This window comes from Sander lucioperca, chromosome 22 (genome assembly GCF_008315115.2).
Source record: "Sander lucioperca isolate FBNREF2018 chromosome 22, SLUC_FBN_1.2, whole genome shotgun sequence".
NCBI classification, from domain to species: domain Eukaryota; kingdom Metazoa; phylum Chordata; class Actinopteri; order Perciformes; family Percidae; genus Sander; species Sander lucioperca.
The window spans coordinates 15,455,951-15,483,000 of NC_050194.1; the positions used below are offsets into that span (position 1 = coordinate 15,455,951).

Sequence of the window (27,050 nt, forward strand, 5' to 3'; positions counted from 1 at the left end):
CATATTAGCACAGGTGGTCTTTTTTTCAGGGGAGATTGCCCACAAAATTATATTGGCACCTAAATAGTAGCAATGTAAGCTACAAACTCCCAAAATTCTATAACCAGTAAATTCTTGAGTGCAACATCCCATTTCTCCACTCATTCTCGAAACCTGATTTATCTTTTTTCTATGCAGAAAAACAAACTTTGATAGAAAAAGTCATCACAATTTAAATGGCAACTACAATTTCAGAAAAGGAAGCAATTTTCTGCCCAATTCCACTAACCACTTTCATTTTGAGGGACTGAAATACCTTGAAACTTTTAAACATCCTACAAAAAAAAACAATTGTAGGCTACCCACTCTCTGTTTAAAGTGCTGCAGGCTAGTTTCTATAAGAGCTGGTTTAACAAACTCTGAGTCTAACCCTGAACTGAGTTGATTCACCCTGAGATGAGAAACTCTGAGTTTTAGGTTCCAGAACAGCTGATTTGAGTTGGTTCAATCAACTCAGAGTAGGTTCACTCAGAATTAAGCATGTGTACCACCACAATAAAAAGGCAGCATGAATGGAGCCATGATACTACGATTCACCATGGTAACAACCACAAACAAACGTCAGCGGAAATACTCATGCCACATACAGCAAGTTTGAACATGTATTCCGTTAAAAAAGCAACACAGGGGGGGGGGCGGCCTCTAGCTCACCCAGTAAGAGCGTTCGCCCCATGTTGGCTGAGTCCTGCAGCGGCGTGGGTTCAAATCCAACCCGCTGCCCTTTGCTGCGTGTCATCCCCTATCTCTCTCCCCCTTTCCAGTCTATCCACTATCAATAAAGAGAAAATGCCTGACCCGAAAAAAAGAAAAAAAAATAATCTAAAAAAGCAATACAGGGGAAAAGTACTAGGTACTGAGGCTGCAGCACCATCATTAACAGAATTACAATTAATAATCTTTAATTTCAAAGGGTTTACATCATTCACCTGCAATACTGTGGAACTCCTTTTTAATGGCTATTACTGGTTTGTGTCCAGGGAACACTACAAAAACATTTAAAAAACGTTTCAGAGCGAGTCACATTCTTCTGACGGCAACTAGCTATATAGGCGCATGTGATGCGGGGCACATATACAGTGGCTTTACTAATGTGCTCCGCATCAACAATGTTGTAAAGAAAACTGCTGTTTGCAAAAAAAAAAACGTAATGTGACACAAAGAATCTGCTGGGATGTAAGAGCATGTCCATGATGGGTGACGTTAGTGATATGAGGACGGATAAGGTTATGTAGGCTACATAACTGATAGACTGGGAAGAAAAACAATAACGCTCAAATAGGTAGGCTAGTATCTGGGAATGAAAATGCATCTAGTCGGGGCCTCAATATCATCTCCCGATGTATGTTTAACTCCCTGAGAAGTAATACAGCTTCTTCATCAACGGGGTCGTCTACAAAAGGAAATGCCATGTTTTGAGGGGAAAAAAGCGTTTTATAGTCTGCCTAACACAGTTAATAAACCAACCCTGTTTTTTTTATTCATGCCAATAACAAACTGCGCTAAAATGCACCTGATACAGATTCACAGGCTCAGTTACCATAGTAACTGACTCTGAGGTTAAGTTACCTCTCTTTCTGAAACGGGCTGGAGTTACCCCTCTCTCTCTCAGGTTTGATTAACCTCCCTTTCTGAAACGGAAAACCCAGAGTTTCCCTCATCTCAGGGTTAACAAATACAAAGAGTTTTCACTAAACCTTTCTGAAACGGACCCCTGCTGAGAGGACAAACACATACTGTAAACTGCCTTCAGTGAAATACTGAGACATTTATAAATTGCTGCAATTTAGCTGTTCGATAGGAAATATACTTTAAATCTGTTAGATTCTGGTGTTGTGCAAGGTAACATAAATATATAGCCTAATGGGCTATTATAAATGTTGATTTTCCACAGAGTTAATAAGTAAACTTGATCCAGATAAAATTTTCTTACAGATGTAACATGCTCGCTGCTGGCCATCAATTAGTTTGGACTGTCTTAGCAGTCTGATGTAAATTGAGGCTGTTAATGTGTTTAAGGTTATTGTGCGCATAGTCGCATGACGTCAAGCCCTCACGCCTTGCATCCCGAGCCTCTCAGTTTGTCGTCATAGTGGAGGACAGTCCGGATCAAACGGGGTCGTTTTGCCTTCGCACCTGCGAAACGGAATGGATTGTTCCTGATGTTGGGGATGTATCATTTAAACTCAGTCCGTCCAGGTCACTGATGGGCATTAAAAGTTGAATTAATCCCTTTATTAAGTTGGACTGATTATGGTTTAGAGTTTTGCTGCGATTTCCTCACTCATTTCGGTCGCGGCTGTAAAGTTTGGTCCTCCAACCCTCTGACAGCTCCGGTGTGGAATCAAACACACCCGCGGTATCTGTGTGACAGAGCAGCGGACCAAGAGAAGAGTAGCCTAGATGGGAGCAGAGTGAAGTGGAAATGGTCTACCATCAGCGCGTCTCTCTGTGTCTCACTTGTTTTTTCCAATCGTCCGAAACTCCGGCAGGTTTGCAAGATGTGGTTTTAGCTGCTGGACTCGGGTCGAGAGTTTGGATTCTCACTGTTGGATCTACAGGATGCATCATCACCTGAACCCACATTATGTGCAACCCGAAGAAAATCGGATCTGTTTGACAAGTTTATTTTAATCCCGAAACACCTCTATAAACCTTATACGAAGTCTTCTGAAGCGCAATGATTTTAACAACTTTTGTCATGATATTGTCCTTCCCGGGTAAGTCACGCATGCATCTGTTGATTTCTATCTTTCGGCTACAATAGCTATATAGTCTTTTTTTAAACGGCTCATGTTCCTTTTACAGTTCAACTCGCACACACTGGCAGTGGGGAATGAAAACGGGGAAAAAATCTGTTAATTTGTTGGATCTGTTCTGATTGTTGAGGCACGATTGCAGAAAGTTTGTCTAATGCTTGCGTAGCCTATCGTGTGCATCTTTGTGTTATTTGGCAACAATGCAATGAAGTAGCCTACTCTCCATATAAAAAAAACAAGCGTTAATTGACTGATCGGTTAGCCTGTTGTGTGTAGAACAATCGACAAATGAGTTCACATCGTGCGCACAAATCTTTCTGACTTCCTTCTTTGTAACTCCCAGACTCAGTGTTCACCTTGAAGGGTGAGGGCAGCTCGTCCTCCCGGCCCGCCCGGCCGGACTGCGTAAAGGCCAGTGAACAATGTCTGAAGGAGTACAGCTGCAGCACCAAGTACCGGACGATGAGGCAGTGTGTGGCGGGCAGGGAAAACAACTTCAGCGCGGTCACCGGTACGGAGGCGCAGGGAGAGTGCCGCAGCGCTATAGATGCCATGAAGCAGAGCACCCTCAATAACTGCAGGTGTAGAAGAGGCATGAAGAAGGAGAAGAACTGTCTCCGGATCTTTTGGAGCATATTTCAGAGTTTACAGGGTATGCAGAGCAAACTAATAATCATTAATAATAATAATTTGATTGATTGAGATTACTATAAAAAAAAAAAGTAGGCTATGAAGTATTCTGATCCTTTTGCTTGGTAAAAGAAATACTCCATTACAGCCAAAGTAAAAGGCCTGCATTTAAATTGTACATTTGTACTCAAGTAAAAGTACAGAAATGTCATCAGAAAAAATGTACTTGTACTTGCAGAATGGCCCCTGCCCTGTCATTTCTATTTTGTATTGGGTAATTATTAAGCATGAATGTGTATTAAGCAGTATTTCAATGCTGTAGCTGCAAGTGGAACAGTTTTACTACTTGTAGGTAGTTGAATCTGTGATGCGGTATTGTTATAAGCTTATCATATGCTTTGTTTGTGAAATCTGAAACTGCAAAGAAATTGTCAGATATATGCAGTGGAGTATACTATATATGTCGAAAATGTAGTTTGAAGTAGCGTATCTTAAAAGCGAAACAAACAAGAAAAGTAGGTACCTGAAACTTTGATAACATTCACTTAATCATCCTTTTCCTGTGAATCAGTCAAATTGCAGTAAGAAAGGTCCTCAGAACCCAGTGTTAACCCTTTCTGAGATAGAGATAATTGTACTTGTAACAAAGTGAACCTAAGATCAGCCTTGCTCATAACTTCTGCGTAATTACATAACATATTATTGTTTACAAAACAATAATTAATTAACTAATTAACAGGGATGATCCAATTACCCATTTAGTATAATTGATATGTTAAAGAGTATTCAATAACATCCACCCACACAACATAACATATGTTTACACATACATACACACCTTTTCCAGCTCATATTGTTGACAATATTTTTTTTCCCATGCAGGTAATGATTTGCTAGAGTACTCTCCATATGAACCAGTCAATAGCCGGCTCTCAGATATCTTCCGCCTGGCTCCCATCATAGCTGGTAAGAGGCTGCTTTTACATTGCCGACACCCCTTAGGTTTGGACATTGTGCAAAGTTCAGTCACTGCGTACATAGACCCATTACTTCTCAGTTGTGCTTTAAACCCAGCTTAAGTCACCACATCGCCGGTACAAATCTGTCACTATTTGACAACCACTCTTTTCTATTGCTGTCTGGTTTCAGGCTGCAGCTTTCAACGCCCATTATCCATCACAAAAGCTTTTATCTGCCACTGTGACCCACCGTATACAAAGCAGAGTAATTTAGTATATTTCACTTTCAGCTCTCAAAGCAATGATGAGGGGTTTGCATGTTTTTCCACTGTCACAGTAATTTTGCTGGAAGTAGCATTTATGTGCTAGTTTTGAATTAATTATCCTTTTAGAGTAAAGCCTGTGTTGTACGAGCTCCAGAAGCCTGCAGGGCGAAATGCCTGGATTATAAAAAAAGAAAGCAGAAATGTTGCTTGCAGTTTGTTGTTGCGAATCTAAATGCCATACGTGTCCTCAAATGTCAATGGAGTGCAGGTGGATTTGGGAGCATACACCTAGGCAGGCCCATATTTAAATATCACACACACACACATACACACACACACACACACACACACACACGAGTAATTAACCATCTGTCTGCATTCAATGGCACTGATAGAACAAGAGCTGTGTGTGTGACAAGTGCAGCGCTCTCTGGCACTCTTCAGTGTTGGGCTTTCTGGCTGGAGGAGGGTGTCTGCTGCACAGACCAGCTACCATTTCAGTGGGGGGAAAAAATGGTCATTTGATTCTTTCTCTCCCTCTCTGGCTCTCTCTGGCTCTCTTTCGCTCTGTCTGGCTCTCGCTGTGATTGAATCCACTTAGTGTATCAAAGTGGCTCTGCGCCACATGCAGTGACATAATGGCTAACTGTATTTCAAACTGAGAGTAAAGACAAATTTATTGGAATTCGGATTTCTTTCTTGTGCTGGAATAGTGCAAATATTGGTCTAGCAATGTGAGACTAAGACGAATTGCAAGAAAACAGAAATTGGAAAAGTGGTTAAGGATTCATGATGCTTTTACATAATGGGAATACTATTAAAACAGTAAAACAAATCCAGGATTATTAAAAGGCGGAGATGAAAAAGCAGCATGAAATCTGCAGGTAATGTTTTTACGAAATAATTTGCTTGATGTAGCTTAGAAGAGACAGCAGATCCCACTGAACAAATGTGGAATGTTTTAATCTTTATTAAGATATATTCAAAAATCTGATCTGCTGCTAATGTGCTCTTCTATCAAAGTCAATGACTTAGAATATTAAAGACATGCCAGTTTAACTTGTGTTTTATCATTATTAGGTGCTATTATATTATAAGAAATCTCGATGTGTATGTGAGCAGATAAATCGAGAGATGAAGCTGGAGCTGAGTAGCCCGTTTAATGTATATCAGTGTAAACAGCCAAAGGCTCTAAGAAAAAATAAATCACTTAATGGGTTAGATATCAAGAATCCATTTGCCATAAGTGACCTCATTCCTGTCTGCAACTAAGCAGGGCCTCAGGCAATCCACAGTGTAAAATAATGCACATGAGAGCAGCATAGAATGGTCCATGATATCCCATGGGTCAACTGCTAAAACATGATCCTCACTACTCTGAATGGCTGAACATCTTTGTTTGTTATTATACATTTCATTAATTTTTACTTAAAATAAGTTTCAGCAAAATGTAATTGTCTTAACAGTCCTCTAATCCTGTTTTTTATTTTAGATGTATATGTTTATGTAATAGCTTTAAATCTACACGTTTTGCAAAGTTTTCTCATCTTCATATAAATGACATCACTAAATGTAAATATCTAGCAACAAGCTATCAACAGGGCTAAGAGTCTACAGCTATTCCAGCGACTCTATGATGCTGTACTTAAGCACATTGGTGTTTTGAGCTACGGTGGTAAGATCGCATGCTCACAATGACAATCTAACATGCTGATGTTAAACAGGTATGTTCACCATGTTCACCATCTTAATTTAGCATGCTAATATTTGCTAATTAGCACTAAACACAAGTACAGTTGAGGCTGATAGGAATGTCATTAATTTGGCATCACCAAAGTGATTAGAAATCCTTCAAGAACCATGAATATTTGTACTAGATTTCATGGCAATCCATCCAATAGTTCTTTTAGCCAATAGTCAAAAAAAAAAGTCAAGGTTAGAGGTTAAGTCAGGGGATCACTAAACTCAGTAAGATTCATCCTCTGGGGACCATGAATGTCTTTATTGCAACCAATCCAGTAGTTAAGATACTTTAGTCTGGACCAAAGTGGTTGACTGACCGGCAGACTGGCATTGCTATCCATAGAGCCATGCTACGAGTACGGCTAAAAAACAAAGACACCATAATTAGTTTCCCACTCGACTACTACTGTAGTATGACTCCTTTCTGTTTTGAGTACTACCTTTGTTGTCACTTTTCATCATTTATGACTTTTGCAGAAAGCTTTATGATGTTTTTAAAACATTATTAATTCAAACTAAAAGGCGTAACATCAAAGCCAATAACTGCCAGAATATAGTCTCCAGGAACAGCTGAAATTAAATGCTGCGTCATTTAGAAATCAATGAACAAGTGCCTTTCAGAGATGTAACACAATACTGTTGTGCAGACTAAGGGAACGATGGGAGAACTGCCCTTAACAAAAAGGAAAAACAGCTTCTGTACAACACATTGTTTATGTCTTTAAAAAATATTTACCAGGGTACTCAAGGCCACCAACAAGGAAAACTCAAATTACTACATTCCACTGAGCTAAAGACAACTTGAGGTTATTCCATAGCGAGAGCTAAGAAGAGGAAGAATTGCTGCAGGGTATATCTTGTACAATCACATTCCCAACTTACAGTATAAGTAAGATATTTTTTAGAGACAAGATGAACTGATTCTGCATTTCCTCAACAAGTCTGAAACCAGTGGTATAAGAACAGATTACATCCCATCATTGGAGTCGCACTTACTGTTTATAAGAATGCGCAAGGGAAAAAAATAATTTCATTCTGTCTTTAATTGTGTTCTCAATGCTTCCCCTTGAAAATGATAGAATATACTTAAAATCACCTTATTTGCATCCAGTGCTTATTTGAACGTGAATATGTAAATCAGTGTTAGAGCATTTAAGAATATAGCCATGTCTCTATGCAGACACACCTCTTGTACTCTATTTCAATAAACTCCTGACACTCATGTTCCTATGATGCTATAGCCACTATGAATCGGAGCACATTTTCTTAACTGCATGAATGTTTACAGTTTCAGAGTGACAAACTTTAGAAGTTTTCAAAAAGCCCTCCAGACAGTTTCTCAATTTACATGTAAGCAGCCACTCAGTCTTAAAGAGAATCAAGTCAGTGAACAAGAGATGAAGCCTGGCATAATAGTTTTTCACTGCAAAGATCTCCAGAATAATTCAGTGGGTCTAGTTGCCTGAAGCAACAGATTCATCCTCTGTAGTCTTTGTCCTCTGCCACTGGCCCTGGCCTGCCTGTGCACTGTGTATACTGTATGTGAGCAAACTGCTCCAGCTAAATATCAGAGTAGAAGAAACATTTTTAATCTGCTGATCCTTTTATACAAGACTGCTTTCAGCCATATCAGCGAATCATCTGGAGGCATTTCCTTTCACACACTTCTCCTTTGTTTTCTTTCTGCCCCTCTGTGACCGCAGAATAACACAATTTATTCCAACTGAGTTAACCAGAAGGAGCTTGTAACCCAATAACAGACACAAGTTGTGGATTATAAATCTGAAATTCACTTAGATGCTGCGTGATCAAATATTAAAACATTTAGTGACATGAAGTGAAACCAACGTTATCCTTTTTATTAGCAAGCTAAGCTTATAATATTTTACTTCTTCATAAAAGAATGCATAATAGGATTGTTTCATATAACATGAGATATCTGAACAGTGCATAAAGCACTTAAAGTTGGCTGCACCCAGGGGAAACTGTGTACCCAGGGGTGGACACAATAACACCAACATCTGTTAAATAAACTGTAATCTAAGATGTTGAATGGACACCTCTAACATGACACACCGTATTTACAGTGTTGCAATATTTTGTATGTGTGATGGTATTATGTAGAATGCAACAGAAAATGTATTTAATGATTTTAGCGGGCAACATGAAAAAATTAAATAAAATCACAATAGCAAAAAGGCCTTCTCTCGATATCAATATATTTCATAATACTTTAGAATTTACATGTCAATAGTTCACTGGATTGCATTAAAATTGCACATACTTGAGAATGCCTGCTTTTCAGCACATGCCAAAGTGTCCTTGGGCAAGATCCTGAACCACAAATTGCTCCCAATGGTCAGGCCAGCACCTTGCATGGTAGCCCGCTGGCATTGGTGTGTGACTCTGTGTTTAAATGAGAAAATGAATTGCAAATTGTACAATTGACGATTAATAATTAATATGAAGTCCAGCACGATTTTCAGTTTGTGCTGAGAGTTTATTGTGAAAAGACATAATGTTACTCTTGTGTTTAGGGGACATTACATGAAATGGTAAGGTGTAACATACCTGAAACTTACTTTGCTACTGTGTTTTGACAATTTGATTTGGCCACATCATGCAAAACAAAAATAATATGTGATCAAATGAATCATGGCAAGAATGTCATGGAGCAAATACTATCATCAAAGTGGATATGCAACCATGGGTGATGTGGGCAATGGCTAATCATGGCTTTGAGATAAGAAAATAAAACACTATAGGCTGCAGGTGACACAGAATAATGTTTTCGGTCAGGCGTGGAATTATTTGATGTGAGCTAACCACACCCTGCACCCACGCGCACAAACACGTACACACACAATCAGTCTTACTGTGTGCATGTCTGTTGCATAGAGACCCTCATCTACATACAAATCACCCTGCACACATTCATACAGTGACAGTGACATACACATCCTCTCAGTGCCCCAGGCTTTCCTTACATCTTTCAGATTAATGTGTAGGTGCATGAATATACAGGTTCATAGTTTTAACTACTAATGCTTGAAAGTAGGAAGGAAGAAAAGGAAAAAAAAAGTCCCCAACAGTAAAATTATTCGACAACTGCTGAAGGTGAGACAATGCATAGACAGTTATATTTTGTATTGGCTGAGCTGAATATAACTGGTTTTCTGAAAAACAGAAAGCAAAAGTGGGCCTGAGCATCCACATATCTGACTCAGGCACTGCATCGACAGGTGCAACCATTGGGCTCGTACCTGCTTTCACTCCCACATCCTGCAGTCATTGTAGCGTTATACTGTATATTGTCGAGTCATCTTAACTAGGGATCGACCGATACTAGTTTTTCAGAGCTGATATCAATACCGATTATTAGTAGTTAATGAAGCCGTTAACCGATATTTTGAACAGATATGCATTTACATTAAAAATGAAGCTTTTAGTCAAAATTAACGTTTTGGAATGTTACAAACTCCAAAGACAAAAGTGTTTTTAATGCTTCAGGCAAGTATGTAACAAAACTGAAACACTAAACATAATACACAGTAAAAATTAATCAATAAATAAATACTAAAATAGCTTCCTGAAGTCTAAACATGCTAACAGTTTATTGCAGGTGTTGCAGACTGCTTACAGAGCTGTAGCGGAGCCAAAGTAGTGCACTTTTTAATTCATTAACTTTATCGGTTATCGGTAAAATAAAACACCGATACAAATAGTCTGCAAATTGCCAAATATCGGCCCAGATAACCGGCCAGGCCGATAATTGGTCGATCCCTAATCTTAACCTTAACTCAATGTTAACCATATCTTATATGGAATCATCATATAAGAATCATACTTAATATGGCAGACATGAGCAATGCAGAGGGTATTGCACTTCTGAATGAGTACAGGTTGAATGACAGACTGGAGGATTAAATGAAATAGAAAAAAGAATAGCTGATGCAGTATAAACTAAGTGAGATCCTGCTAATTACATAGGTGCACTTAATAAATGGGTCTTGGGTCTGGTCATAAATACTGAGACACTGGCGTGGATGTAGTGATGCTGGCAAGAAGCCTGATAGAAGGCAGGGTGCCATGAAGGAGTGGGCCCTGACCACTGCTTTTTCTTTCCATTATGGGAGATGATGAAGAGGGCACTAAGTAAAGGTATTAGTTTAAAAGGATTAAATAAGGCAGTGGTACATTGTGAAGAGGATTTTAGACCATTGCATATAGAGGCTCTGCAATATAGTTATGTTGTGGTTATCAGTATTTGGGATGGTTAATTTTGGGGACAATTAAAATAAACTGTAGAAGCAAGAGAGGTTTAGACATTTTGTCCAAACATTACATGTCAAATATACATAATATACATACTGTTGCTTGCAATATAGAACCTCTTAAAAACCAGTTACAAACAGAAAAGTCAAAAGACAGTGAAATCAATTTATAAAAATCAGAAACCCTGATACCCATTCAATATGTATTAAATTAACACACACTCTTGTTCTCTGGCTTTGTTCTCAGTGGCATGACCTTACAATGCTGATCATCTTCATTGACTGAGCTAATAGTTTTAACCGACCATGTACACTGGGCTTCAACGTAATCCAGACTTTTTAAATGCACGTTGCTTCGAGATCTCCATGCACACAGCTGGCTCTTGAGGTTTGCTCTGAGGGTCACACTAATACTCTGTATTACTATAATCTGTGTACCATAGATATGGGAGGGTTTACATGTCAGACACAGATAAAAAGAGCAATTCCATGACCACATGTTCATATCCATATTCTTGAATTAGAACATTCAGAGAACAAAGAAAAAGTAGGCTTGAGCAATTGCTTGGCAGAACATTATTATCCAGAACTGTGACACTGGAATTAAACCCTATAGAGAAAAGAGGTTTAAGGACCAGCTCTACTGCTTCTGACCTCACCACCCCCATGTTTAATGGTAGCATCAGTCCAGGAAATTCTGTTGGAGCTCTTTATTTCATGTATCCTGTGCAAAGAGAGGGTTAATCCATCTAAGCCTACATCTATAGACATAAGCAAAAAGAAAAAAGGGGATTACACAATTAGATGCACAAGGCTTGGATGCTGCAAACCATGCAGCCACGTTCAGGCGTTTTACCACCATTCTCATCTGGCACACAATCTAATATGGCCCACATTTGCAGCATTGTTTGCTGGTGTGATTTTAGTTATGTCAAAGTCTTTTTGCGATGGGCATTTTTTTAAATATTTTTTGACATTGTATAGATCAAACAATGAATCAATTAACTTAAAAATACTAGTCACAGTCCTAGGTTTTCCTCATGAAGTGTTAATTTAGTCTACCAGCTGTGCTCAGTAAATACAGTGCTGAAGACGCCAGATGCAAGCCTTTGAAGAGAATTTTTTCTAGGTCCAGACTTCACCTCACCTATATTCAAGAGCTCATAGGCCAGTACACTAACACCGATGCATGCCATGGGTTAAATAAGCTAACACAATTTGAACATGCTTAAGCCCACTGATCTGAAATAGTGTTTTCAGTAATTACCTATGTAAAATGTTGTATATACACTGCTAAACCTTCACAGGCATTTCATAAGATAGAGCATTACAAACATTGGACGTCTTGGCAGTTGTACAATAGAATGGTATGCTTCTCATATTCTTACATTTACCTTAGTGGACGCAGCCCCCCAGGACACCATAATTAACCTCTTATTTGAGATTCATATTTAACCCTACCTGACTGGCGGTCTTTCAAAAGGTCTTTTGTATCAAACTATTAGAAGTCAAAGGGTCAGATTCCAGTGTTTGCTACACTGGTTTTTATTTGGTCTACACCAATGGCAACATGGTGGTCTTGCTCAGGGGGTGCAACTTAAGAAGGCTGAGTGAAATTGTTTTTTTCTTAAGCCTGTAGGTCTTTTAACAAGATATGTTATATTTCAGGGGGACATATAGGATTGCAGTTCTTGGTATGCACTGCAAGGTCAATAGACTAACTTGAATAATGTTTAGTTAAATTAATGAATGTATACTTTATATAAGTTTAAATGATATGTTGGAACAGTATTGTAGGAATAATTGTTTACAAATCACCGTTTTTGGTAGTTGATGGGCTTTTTCTTAAAGATTAATTTAAACATGTCTGGTATTTCTCTCGGCACTTTATACTGTAGAAACATGACCATTAAGACCATCATTGGATTACAGAAACAGGCAAAGATTGTTTTCTTATGATTACAATCACAGTGCAAGCAGCACAACAACAAAGCATAGACCATGGCATAGCCCTGTTTATATGAGTCATTGCCAATGTTACATGACTTAATAGCAACACCTTTGTTAAGCAAAACAATCACATTCCTGATAAGCAAGGTGCTGGGGATGCTCTTCATGTATTCTTGTGGGAGATTTGAATAAAGTGATTGTTGAACTTCACCATATCAACATTATCATGATTCTCCCATAAACTTGAATCGGTTCTGGGAGACAGTAAAACATGGATTGTACTCTTGAAAAAGAGAAAATGTGACCCCAAAATTAGCTTATTAAATGCAAAAATGCTCCTAATGGAAAAGGTATTTTCCTGCCGTGGGGTGTTGCGTATTTGGAGTCACACTGTGACCTACAGCTCAATCTTCTTACTCACACTTAGCTCGGGCTACATGCACACACACACACACGGCACATTTCCAACCATGTTTTAGTCCAAGAGTAAGAACTTTAAAAAAAAGTATGTTTTTAATACAACTAAGGTAAGCATTTCGCTGTTGGTAACTGTAATTAAGCTAGAACTGTCACACCTATGGCTCGAGAGCTACAAACAGCCACTCAAGGATCACAGCCCACATCTCTAGGCACTTGTCAGATGTAAGTAATGGGTTTTGTAATATGTGATTAACCCAAGGTTCAGATTTAATCATGGCTGTTTTTGTGGTGCATGAAAGAGTGCAGTGAGCTTCAATTCCACCTCAAAAGGCAGAATTACAGAATTCAGTCTTCCATGTCGAAGCTGAGGATACAGTTTGTGTTACTATGCAGAACCCAGTCGAGCAGGAAGGACTTTATACCAACAAATAAGAAAAATGAGATGTGAGAGTCATTATGTTGGCCAAAGAGTGCTTTTGCTGTGCTATAATGGAGAGACAGGCATAGAGGGATGGAAGCAAAGATAGTTCACTTGGTTTATGCAACTGTAGTCTATATCCTTGACATTCCACTTCAGGGATTGCTCCGGTGCCACAGCAAACAGGTATTTTCGCCGATGTCCGTTTCCTTCCGCTTTCTTTGTGTTGGAATTTTAAACTCTGGTGGATTTTTTGGATCTTTGCATGTTAAATTGGGACAGCTAGCTAGACTATCTGTCCAATCTGAGTTTTCTCTTGCACGACTATTTTACAGCGGCTCCGCGCAGGGCTTAGCGCCGCCCAAGATGATTGTGATTGGTTTAAAGAAATGCCAATAAACCAGAGCACATTTTTCGCCCATCCTGGAATGCTATGTGGACTAGCTAGAGCCTCCTCCACTCCGCAGCGTGTGGATGGTCTGGCAAAGCAAGACTAAAAAAACTCAAAGCCGCCTCCGATGGAGCAGGTGTTTGTATTTAAGGAAAACAAAATCACCCGTGAATTACCTGCATAAGATCTGATGAAAGAAAACAGCAGCCGTCACACAAGCACACAATGGAATATACAGATAAGAGTAGTGTAATGTTTGGTAATGCTCAGAATACTAAGGGTTTGAGTGTTTGTCTAATTCAGAGAGATGAGAGGTCAGTGTGGTATAAATGTGGCTCTATGTTGCTCAGACAGCGGTTTGATCATAAATGTCAGACCTAATTAGGTCTGAAAGGGGGATCTGATAACAACCCGAAGTACACCATTTAGTTGGAGAATTTGAGTTCAAACGTGTACCAAAGCAAAAGATACAACAAATTTGTGAGATAGCTCAGCTCCCATACAATTTCTCTTTTCCAGTTTCAAACAGGCGCATAGTAAATTATGTAATTCTAGTAAAAAATTGTGAGGACTGGTTTTAAAGGGGTGATAGAATGATTTTATAGGGTATTTCACACTGTTCCTTAAGGTCTCCTAATAGGGTATGTAACATTGGTTGGGCTGAAAATTGCCCGAATGCTATTTTATTAGGCCCTTAACTACCCTGTGAATATGGCTCTATTTGGAACAAGAGCTTTTCTTGCAAATATGGTATGCTCATGAATATTTAGATGAGCTGCGCGCTGATTGGTTTGAGTGAACCCCATAGAAACACATTGGAGACGAGACAGCAGGTCTCATATTTCAGACACTGCAAAGTTATACGTTGTTTGTCGGGCTATTTCGTTATTAAATTCACTTCTGAGACTTTTTTATGCGAGGAATCAACTATATAAAGCTCAAATATTTTTTACAAAAATTGATGGCTAATTGCAAATTTGGTAAGACGTGTCAGACTTTAGGAGCTCCACACAGTCTGACGAGAAAATGGCAACCTCCATACCCAGTGAAAGTCACCGTTTCTCGGCTACTGGACTACTGGGGCTCGGGGCTCCAGCAGCTGGCTGGCTGCCGGCTGCCGGCATAACTAGACTATATTTAGTTTGAATTTCGTCACGCCACTTATATAACATATACCCCAAGGTCTTATAAAGCTAATAATGGTGTCCGATTGATTTCAATTTAATGCATTTTTGTGAACATTAGGGATTTCGTTAGCTGCTACTGTCCCTTCAATCCTATGTGTACAGATCGCGGCTAGCTAGTTAGCTTCACTTTCGGCATAATTAAAGTCTATTTACAGTTTGAATTTCGTCACGCCACTTATATAACATATACCCCAAGGTCTTATAAAGCTAACTATGGTGTCCGATTTCAATTTAATGCATTTTTGTGAACATTGGGGATTTCGTTAGCTGCTACTGTCCCTTCAATCCTATGTTTACAGATCGCGGCTAACTAGTTAGCTTCACTTTCGGCATAATTAAAGTATATTTACAGTTTGAATTTCGTCACGCCACTTATATAACATCTACCCCAAGGTCTTATAAAGCTAACTATGGTGTCCGATTTCAATTTAATGCATTTTTGTGAACATTAGGGATTTCGTTAGCTGCTACTGTCCCTTCAATCCTATGAATCGCGGCTAGCTGCAGGCCCTGGAGCTCCATCAGGGCTTCTGCATTTTGTAGTCCAGTAACCCAGAACCGGTGACTTTGCGCGGGTATGGAGCGCCGCAGGCTTCCCTTCGTGACGGAGATCCAGCTAGCTCACAGCGAGTCTATGAAGTAGGACATGCCGGACGGCGAGGCAGCACCGCCCGCTGTCACGTATCCTGCTGAGCTCCTGCTGAACTGCGACACACAGTCGGACAAAATTTGCAATTAGCCATCAATTTTCGTAAAACGGCCCATATTTGACCTCTACATAGTTGATTTCTCGCATAAAAAAGTCTCAGAAGTGAATTTAGTAATTAAATAGCGGACCTCTGGAGATCTGCATGACCTAGCTAAATTCAGAAGACTAAGCTGACCTCAGGTCAGTGGTGTAGCCTATGCAAATGTTGGAGCGTGACAAAGACTAGGAGTTGGGATGCTGACGTCAGCTTCCAGCTTTGTTGAGATTCGCCCGTTTTCAGCGGCAGTTTCAAAATATGAGATTTGCAGAGGATGGGGGTATCAATGGGATTTTGAGCTTCTATGTATGTACTATTTACCCATCGAACGTCGTTATTCAACTATGACAAGGTAAAATCGGTAATCGGAAAACACATGTCAATAGTGACACAATAGATTGAATTGTATCTACATTTGAGTGTATTTTCACCTAAGAGACTGTGGATAGAAATGGAGTTGTGCAATGTTTCAGGTGCAATGTAATTAACTCCCTGAGGTCTAAGGGCATTTTCACATATCTTCTTAAATTTACCTTTAAGATATTTGCATATAACTAATTCATATTTTGTTTCATATCAGAATGTTCAGAACAAACTCAGCTTTCCGTATAGTGAAGCCCACATCTTTTCTAGAGCAATGTGTAAAGAGATAATTTGGCACTAAAGTTGAAATGTTGATGTTGGCTATTTGAAATTTCTCAAATCTCTTATGATGTGTTGTACGAATTGTTTCGATGCTTGCAATGAGTTTACCAAAGTCTAAGGTTATACGTATATGATTAAAATAGTAAATGAATATCGCTTTTTGAGTAGGAGTTTTGTCAAACACCGTTTGGACGGGCCGTAGCGTCTTTCATCCTCAGAGGGTTAAACAGTCCGTTTTTTACGACTCAAAATAATTCTCTACATCTCTTGGCTAGACTGTATCCTCTTATGTCATTTACTCACGATTATGTCATTTTGATGTTCTGATCATTTATGAGGCGTAAACAACAATGTAACCTGTCCAGGAAAGCAATAATTCTGACATGACAAAATGATGCATCTCTCCTCTCTCTTAGTTGAGCCTGCATCTACAAAGGAGAACAACTGTCTCAACGCTGCTAAGGCCTGCAACCTGAATGACACATGTAAGAAATACCGCTCGGCTTACATCAACCCCTGTACAAGCAGGGTGTCTGCTTCTGAGGTCTGCAACAAGCGCAAATGCCACAAGGCCCTGCGGCAGTTCTTTGACAAGGTAATTAAGTATGTTAATTTTGAGAGCTATTTGCAGCTTTTGTGTGTGTTTGATTTTGTAGTTACTGCTCAAATCAACATCTAAACCACAACCACGTCAAATGTCAAAGGAAAAGTGTAATTTCACATTGAGCTGACTTTGAATCCAATCTCTCTGTAAAATTCTGTTACCTATCATAACGCTTACAGTAACTCCAATTAAAGCTACTATTTTCGTTGGGAACTTGGGAGGAAGCCATAGTGGGTCTAAAGTCTCTATGTTCATGTTTTGTCACTATTTAACTACAAGGTAACTGGGTAAGGAAAGTTACTTACAGTAACTACTCTTGTACAGGTGGAAGCTGCATTGAAAGTTGAAGATGTTTTTAGACCGCAAGAAAGAGGACAATTTTGCAGATATCAATGGACACCTTTTTTATCTTTTCTTTCCAAAAATAAAGGTTCCAACGAAATACAGCTATGGGATGCTGTTTTGCTCCTGTCCAGCGGGGGATCAGACAGCATGTGCAGAACGCCGGCGACAAACAATTGTACCCATCTGCTCCTATGAGGATAAAGACAAACCTAACTGTCTGTCTCTTCAGAACACATGCAAGACCAACTACATCTGCAGGTCAGAAGGCACAGAGGGATCCTTAATAGATATTCAGTCTAATGTTCTTTATTCTAGCGTGTGTTTTTACTATTAAATTATTGAACCATTGCTTATAAATGTGACAAAGCACTTAGCCTAGTATAAGCTTGACATCTGACAACAGCATCAGGAAATTAGCATCTATAATTTGTATCTCTATTGTTTTTAGGTCAAGGCTGGCAGACTTCATGAGCAACTGTCAGCCAGAAGCTCACTCCATATCCGGCTGTCTGAGGGAGAGCTATGCTGACTGTCTGCTGTCTTACTCAGGTCTTATCGGTACGTTCTCTGAAATATTTATAAATTGGCTTCAGAATTTGCTGGGTAAATTATAAAGCTAGACTGGTAACTGGACATATAGCTGGACTACTAATGGTGTTTCTTAAGATTTGCTTTGTGCCCGTCCCATTGCTCAACAAACTGTGAAATCTATTCAGATAAACTTGCTGCAAGGAATGTTTTTTTTTTAATCATAGACATTATATGTCAGTCAATCATTAAGCTATTAAACTTGTTTCTATTTTTTCTCGTTATTAGCAGTGTGATGATGGATAACGCTTTCGCAACGCAATCAGATTTTTTTCCTACACCAAGAGATAACAGAAACTAGGGGTGTAAATCACACAGTATATCACAACACGATATTATATCCATTCTTAGGACAATGATACAATATTTACTGATATCACAAAGTCTGCCACGATACGATTTCGATTTGATTCGATTCAATTCAATTCAGGGGCCTGCGACCGATACGAGACAATATTATATGCCGATTTAACAAATCAGTTACATACATATAAATATATATATATATATATATATATATATATATATATATATATATATATATATATATATATATATATATATATATATATAAAACAATTAAAATGTGATTTGAAAATGTCATTACTAAGATGTTCAAGACATTTAAATTAAAAACAAATTTCTCTTTTTAATAAAAAGAATAAATACAAAGTTGGAATTTCAAAATATAGGTGCATTTTAAAGATGACGACATGTATCAATATTTTCACTTTGTATCGATTATATTGGATCGTTGAGGAATGAATCAATATATTGATCCAGATCAATGCATTGTTACCCCCCTAACAGTCTTATAAGTTTTATAAGATAGAATATAACCTAGTTCTTTATAGCTAAAAGTACAGTGGTAACATTTTACCATGATGCAGTCACTGTACAGCTATGGCCTTCTTCACACAGTTAGGGTGGGTTAATTCACTTGTTCACACAGCTACACTTGAAGCTACACTAGAATGAATACACTTCTGTACAAGTATGTCATCGTGAATCGAAACTCTTGAATCTTAAACCATGAACACACCACTGTCATATGACAACACACTCTACACATACTATGGTGTTTTATTATAGATTACATTGTTGCACAGGCACTGCTTCTTTGTAGGCATTTATGCTAAACCGCAAGCTATGTAACAGTTTGTTTACAGATGTTAACTAGCAACTAAATAACGTTATCTTAATTTATTCTCTATAGCAGTGTGCAGAAGTAGTGCTTACTTCCTTTTGTTCAGTCTTTCTTCCATCAGCAGGTTCCATTATGTAGAAAGGAAAAATGTTTTAGTAATTGAGATTGGAATGCAGGGCAACAGTGACCAATTGCAAACTCAACAGGCAGACATTTTAATCTAGTCCATTCATATGCTACTTCACACAGGTTACACCCTCTAATGGGGCCCCCATGGCTTAAACACTTATCTGTCTGTCACTTATCTCTAGTCTCTGTCTCACCTTTGTTGACATCACTACATCTTTGAAAAATGTGCATGTTGTTGAACAGGCCATGTCACATAATAATGGGGACACTGTACAAGTCAGTGAGGCTTATAAGCACGAGGAAAATATGCGATATGCGATAACGTTGTTGAATATCGCGATAATGATATTACATGCGATAAATAAACAGATATTAAAGTGTACTCAGTTCTGCTACTTTCAGTATTCTGCCAAAATACAACAAACTGCTTGTTACATTTAAAACAAATAAAAGGAAATAATTTCTAACTTTATTGAACATTGAATTGAACATAAAAGGCACCACTTAAAAAAGAATGAGTTACATTTTCATGATATTTTCTTTCAACTAACACAAAAAAATCTCATAGTGTCTATCGCGATATGTTGCAGCCTTTCAAGATATGTATATTGCGCTAGTTGATATTGCGATGACGATAAATAAAAACAATATATTGTGCAGCCCTAATAGGCACCCTATAATACTGAATAAGCTCATTGTCAGTGAGTGACCTAAACATTCAAAATGTGTGAAACCAAAAGAGCCCTGTTATAGAGGGTTTCAACTATGATAATAAGACTACAATTACAATGACTGTTTACTTCTCTTTTATGCTGCAGGTACAGTGATGACACCCAATTATGTGCGATCCCTTGGTCTTACCCTGTCACCATGGTGTGACTGCGGCAGCAGTGGGAACAGCAAGCCAGACTGTGACAGATTTGCTGAGTTTTTCACCAACAATCGATGCCTACGTGAGTTCCCGTACTGCAGAAATGAATTTCCCTTCCAACCTTGCACTATTCTTCACCGCATAGGGCAATGACCATTTGTATTGTTGTCTAGACTTAAATTGGCCTTTTGAAATTGTAGACTGGGAGATGATGACTAGAAACTGCAATAGTAGTAGATGATGGTCTATCATGTGTTCTCCCTTCAAATACAGTTTCTGTTACGTTGACTGTTGTATAAGGAACAGTGTCTTGAGCATTTATTTTGTTTGTTTTTCACTCATATGTATTATGTAGTATGAGTGGATTTCTACATTCAAACTCCAAGTCATAAGAGTATAAAAGAGCAATTTTAACTGAACGACAATGTCCTAAATTGCTTTGACAATAAACCATGCCCAATCAGTTTTTACTATGATTAAGATTAGACCAAAAAAGAAATGTTTGCACACAATTTATTTTGCCCATGGAAAGGTATCTTCGATTAAATGAATGAGAAATTTACATTACATCATTTTAGAAGTTTTCTTATTTCAGGCGGTTATGAAGTTCATTTTTGTGAATCATAGCCATTATATGCAGACACTGCTTTTAAAAAGGCTCTTGAGAAAGGTCAAGTGATTTATTTCCCTACACAATTATCTAAAGTATTAATTATAAGCAGCTTTTAGTTGGACATGAACAAAATGTTTTTGGCCATGCCACTTCCACTTATTTTTAAGGAAAGGACAGCAAACATCTGCTAACTTGTTAGATGTGCAGACTATATTATTAAAAACAAGGTTTATGGGGCATTCTGGTGGATAGTGCTTATTACATGTACTTATAACAATCTATAATTAAATCAAATGACATTGGATTCATATTTTGTCACATTCCATTTCATTGCATGATGTATTCTACTAATTCATAGATTTTGTACAGGATAAAGAATGCCACTGATTAATACACTATTTTCTTGCAGGTAATGCCATCCAGGCATTTGGCAATGGCACTGATGTTGGAGTTTGGCAACCCCAACCCCCGATACAGCCTACTGTACTAGAGCCTAGCATCACTCGGAGGGGAAAAGAACGAACTAATAATGCACTGGATGCACTGACAGACATGACCAAACTGGATCTTGATGACGACTCATCATATCACATCTGTGGGACCTTACAGGTGAATTCTTTTAAGTAAAGTAAGAGTTTAAAAAGTAGAGTTTCTGTGTTTGAAATATAGGATGCATCTTTCTTGCTGACTTACAACACTGATGTTATATTTTTGAAATTAAAAAACTGCATAAAAAAGCATGTCATGAAAAAAAAGTAAAGAGGTGGAGATGAAATCCCTGCATGATTTGTTATAATATAAAAAAGTCACCAACTAAATCTGTCTCTACGAGATCTAAGAACAGGGTTGGAAAACCCTATTTATCCAGTTGCATTTATCTTAATTATTTAATGTATTTTTCATTTTACTCCATCATTGCTCAAAGAAAGTCTAAAGAAATTCAATTTCAATTAAATTTTATTTATAGTATCAAATCATAACAAGAGTTATCTCGAGACACTTTACAGATAGAGTAGGTCTAGACCACAATCTATAATTTGACAAACAAGCTACATTCTGATGTCACTATCTAGTCAGCTCAGCAGTACACTGTATTTGACTACATAGTTGCTAAAAGACAGCAACTTTTCAGAGTTAGAAATCTCATAATAATGGACCTACCCAATTTTTATTGATCTCAATAACAAAGAAACGGTATTAGTCTTATAAGGAATTCCTTGCTGAAACAAAAGGGTACAGCTACATTGTAAGGTAATTTATTTCAAATATAATAACTACTTATCTCAATGCAGTTGTTTGCTTGCAGTTAGTGGCTGCGCCTCTTGTTTATAAGAAAAAAATACTGCTGTTTCTTAAAGCAGCCATATTATGCTCATTTTCAGGTTCATAATTGTATTTTAAGGTTGTACCAGAATAGGTTTACATGGTTTAATTTTCAAAAAACTCCATATTTGTGTTGTACTGCACCGCTCTCTCTCACTGCTGCAGATCCTCTTTTCAGCTGGTCTCTGTTTTAGCTACAGAGTGAGACCTCTTTTCTTCTTCTTCTTCTGTACTATCTTTGATTGCACTGCACATGCCCAGTAGCTCAGATGTAGATCATGTCAGCTAGCTAGCTCCATAGACAGTAAAAGAAAGGCTGTTTCTACAACTTTGCTCAGTTACAAGGCAGGATTAGCTGGGAGACTTCTAAATGAGGGCGCACATGTAAGTAGTTCTTTTGTAGATTATGGTGAACTTGTGTGTGTTGTAGCAGTGCTTTGCTATTGAGAACGAGGTAGCATACTAGCGTTAGCATGCTAGCGTTAGCCATAGCGTTAGCATGCTAACGCTACGAGCTAATGGTTGCGGTTAGCCTGCTCGTTTCGGCTTGTGACGTCAAAAGCCGTGCTGATTTTGAACAGCTCACCCAGAGACTGAAGGCAGGACACATTCAGAAACCGTATCTCAGTCTAAACAGCATGGGTGGATTTTTTTCAAAGTTTGTATGTGTGTGGAAGCACCACAGACACAACATAACACCCCAAATCCCAGAAAAAGTGATTTTTTCATAATATGGGCACTTTAAGGAAAAGAACAAACATGGAATCTTTCCACAACATGTTTTGATTACTTTCCGTGTCTTTCGTCCGTGTAAATTTTGAAGTCATCAGAAACCTCTCAAAACTTCTGAGTGAAAGTGCCTGACTCTAAATTGAGACCTAAATATCAGGTAGAGATCTATTCAGAGCATCTGTCTGTGTCAGACGCCTGGCTCTGTCACCTTGATGGATCAGGGATGGTGTTATGGTGGCATGCACAGAATCCCCCCTCCTGGGCAGAAAGATGAGACGTCAGTGTGGAGTCAAAGTTCCAAAGCTGTCATGTCAAAGCTAATTGGTTGCCACAGTAACATCAGAAATGGCCCACAGGGCTTGTGTGTGTGTGTGTGTGTGTGTGTGTGTGTGTGTGTGTGTGTGTGTGTGTGTGTGTGTGTGTACGCAGTATCATTGTAAGGATGTACCACATACCCCAGATTGAGGTTTTAGTTTAATTAAATCCCTGTTAGCTTTGTAAAAACTATACATACATATATAAATATATATATGGCTGATATATATATAAATACACATAAACATAATTATGAGTAAACTGAGTTCCTCTGAAAGTGACTCAACAAAATTAAAGCCTACAAAAGTAGAGATCGAAAGTTTATTTTTGACCTTGCAAAAACCGTGGTTGACAAAACAACCTCACCACAAGGTCCATTAATGGACATTCTGATCATATTGCACGATCTTCCTCAGCAGACGATGTTTGCACACTTGTCATGCTTTGTAAATGTCTACATTTTCAGCTCCATTGAGTTATTTGAACTACCGTTTCCCAGGTAGTTTTTTCCCTGTAAACTGACATTTCTTCTTAGATCTAACTCATTTAATTCAACATGTCTAAACATACAGTATGCATGAGTCTCAGAGACCTTGCTTACAAGAAATTCTAATGTGACTTTAAAAAGTGCTACCAGAAATGTCCATAGCAGTCACATGATGCAAAATGGTTATTAGTTTTGAAATATCAATCGCAATTGTAGAAAATCAATTCAGTATGCTGATTTTGACATTTAGTACCATAAATTGCATGTTTTGCTTAAATGTGCTTATAGGTACTCCAGCTCCTTTGGAACGGTTTGGCTTTGCCAACACACTTCAGACCTGTGCTATTCTCTTCTGATAAATACTATGGGGCTGTATTTTTTTTAAATGAGATGATATCACATACTTTAAGGGAGACTATCTATCATATTGGCTTTTAATAGCGATAATATGATTTATCACCAGTAAAAACATCCTCCCAAGAGGAAAGACCTCCTATAGAGCAATTAATCACTCTTCTCCAGAATCCTGGTTCACAGAATTCTTTCTACTTAAGAACCAACGCGTGGAGTGTTCATTATGTTCCCAAACCACCATAGAGTCACTTTATCATTTTCTGTACTCCATCTGTATCTGTGAGTGTGCATTTGTTTGCGTGTGTGCAAATGTATGTGGGTATATTTACAGTGTGTGTGGCTCAAAAGGTTTGGAGCTGTCTGAAAAAAAGTTTGAATGTATTAAACTATCATAACCTTGAGCTGGCACAAACAGAGGATCTCACACAAACAAACTTTTACACAAACACACACACTCGAATCTTACACGTCTTGCTCGGGGAGGATGATTATACAAAGAGGTTTATGTCGGTCTAAACTATGGGAATTGGGGGGGGGCAAGTATTATCATAAATCTCATTGTGTGTATTTGCTACTGTGGCAGTGGCAGTTTGGCTCAATGCAGTAATGATTTTGCTCGACCTTGCGTTACTTTGAAGACTCTGCCCTTCTTTTAGCCACAGTTAAACTTCCAGACAAAGACAATTTCTTCATTCCACTGCACTGAGACTGGCTAAATGAATAATAATAATGTCTGCTGTATTTTTATAGGATTTTTGTACCATCATCAGCCAGTCTGTGATCTTGACAGACAAGTAAAAACAATTAAAAAAAAATAATGGAAGTTAATGTTTCTCTGCCTTCTCCTCCGCGTTTTCTTTCTTCTAGGCCCAAAAACTGGTGTCAAATCTAACAGTGGATACTGCTCAATGTGTGGTAAGAATTGTTTTATTCAGTCCATTTCATTCGAGCCCAAACAATATTTGTGAGCCCGATAAAGATATTGATAATTGAAAGTGACAAACAAAACAACAAAAATACGCACTGAGCTCAACATTTTACATTCAAAAAATAAACTTATAAATGCTCTCTGGTAGACAAAGTCCGTAAAGGCAACACTGCAAACATATCTTTATAGAATTGTCCTGTACTGCAATGTCTTGTGATGCAACGGCTGACAAATGCAGAAACACAAATTAATCTGTGTAACAAGTCGTTCCATCCAAATGTAGCTCAGCTGACAAAATTTAACCAAATAGGCAAAAGAAAAAGCAAATTAATGCCCACTTTATTACATTTTGGTTTTAAATCGCTACATTTCCAACTCAGTCAGGTGTAAAAACTTTTTTCCAGCATATTTCTGACCTGACTTACATGTACAATGCCATTGGTAACCAAATTTGCTTTGATTGTAGTTAAACAAGCTACACATATTGTGATCCTTTAAATCTCAGATTCACAGTGAAGCCCACAGCAACAACAAAAAATCCATTTCAAAATAGTTTGTCAACCTCCCACTCATAGTAACACTAAAACTCTGGTCTTTTCCCTCAGAACCATCAACTGGATGAGTCTAGTGACTCCAATGCTGTTGGTAGAAGCTCAGCAGCTGAACTCTCAAGTATGCACCTGGCATTAGCCTTGGCATTAACGCCAATAGTATTACGGCTTGAAGATTTCCAGCTTTTGTAGGATCTGAGGACTGTGGATCAACCCTCTTCTCTCAAAGTGGTTCAACTCATTTTGATTTAGACATTTGCCAAAGTGCAACACCTACATTTTTCTTGAAATGGAAATGAGAAAACACAGCACGGTAAGAGCACTGAAATCATAGACAACAGTGGATTATTATTATCTGAGGAGTCCATGTTTACTGTAGCTGAGATATCAGCTCATTCGCCTTCCATGCCTCGTGGGGGCAATTTGGTGACTTCAGGAATCAGATTTGCGCTGAGAAACACTAATTTTTTTGGGAGTCTGTGATCTGATAAGCATGTGAATAAATTCACTTCTTTGAATGTGTTGCAATCAGTGCACATTTGACTGAATGGACTGCCAAAATGCTTAACAGTGTTGAAAGTGGATCATTCTCTGCATAACTGTGCTTTGATTTGTCCAGCCAATAAACATGCTTTAGTTCAACAAAAGGAAAACTAAGTGTTGATATAAAAGTGCTGGTCTATAATATGTCAAAAGGGACAGCTAACAAATTTCATAGACACACTGTATGGAATATGATTCATAAAACATTTTAACTCATTTAAAATCCCATAACATTTTGTCAGTTTCCTCAAAGGACAAAGACATATCAGCCAAACGAAAACAAAAAAAAAGTTACAATTTTCTCTTCTACATGTTCCATACTAGGTATAGATCCGGTTTGTAGATTTGATTGTTATGGTGGTTTGTGGTTTTATCACATCGCCTCTAAAAGAACATTTTGTACATATGATACATAAAGTGTACACTATTACAGTATGCTGCCGTTAGCTTGTAACATATTGTCTGTAATGTTTTTGAGAGTCTATGTTAGTATCTGGGGACTGAGGCCTCTCAGCGTTATCCAGTGTAGCTATGATTGATAAAGTGTGACGGGGTACAATTCATTAATAATGTGGTTACAGATATGACTATTGTGTGATTATATTTTGATTGCAAAGTGCATAATGTTATCTTAAACAGTATTTTTCTTGAGGCATATCAAACTCTGTAATTCTGAATCTGTAACAATAAGAAGAACATTACAAAAGTGTCTTTAATGGCTAAAAAAAAGAAATGTTGTTTTTCTGTCCTACTTTTGATGGTTTGATCCAGATTCTTCAGACTGCCAGATTTTACTTTCACATTATTGTGTCCTGGTAGAGAGCAAAAGGACAAGGGTTTGATGAATAAAAAATGTGTAGTGTACATATCCACAAGTTGAGCAAACGCCAAAAGACAAAAGCCAGTAGACATAAATTGCTAGCAATTATTACTGATGCAAATGGCCAAGTTAAAAACAAGTACATAATTATTATAAAAGTAATGAAACCCCTAATTATCAGACATTCAAAGGATGTACAACATAATGATGATGAACACTAAAAACTTGTTTTTAAACATCCTAACATTTCTAAAAAAAAATAATAAAAAACAAATG

At 38.1% G+C, this 27,050-nt stretch overlaps 1 protein-coding gene across 1 annotated transcript; it reads left to right on the top strand.

Moving 5' to 3' along the window:
- Positions 1–2,112: 2,112 nt before the first annotated feature.
- Positions 2,113–27,050, top strand: gfra1b (gdnf family receptor alpha 1b). Its single transcript, XM_031315072.2, has 10 exons — positions 2,113–2,756; positions 3,139–3,447; positions 4,308–4,391; positions 16,841–17,019; positions 17,459–17,631; positions 17,822–17,931; positions 20,056–20,190; positions 21,131–21,330; positions 24,800–24,847; positions 25,466–27,050. The coding sequence occupies exons 1-10, from the start codon at positions 2,717–2,719 to the stop codon at positions 25,601–25,603; spliced, it is 1,416 nt and encodes a 471-aa protein (XP_031170932.1). The 5' UTR covers positions 2,113–2,716; the 3' UTR covers positions 25,604–27,050.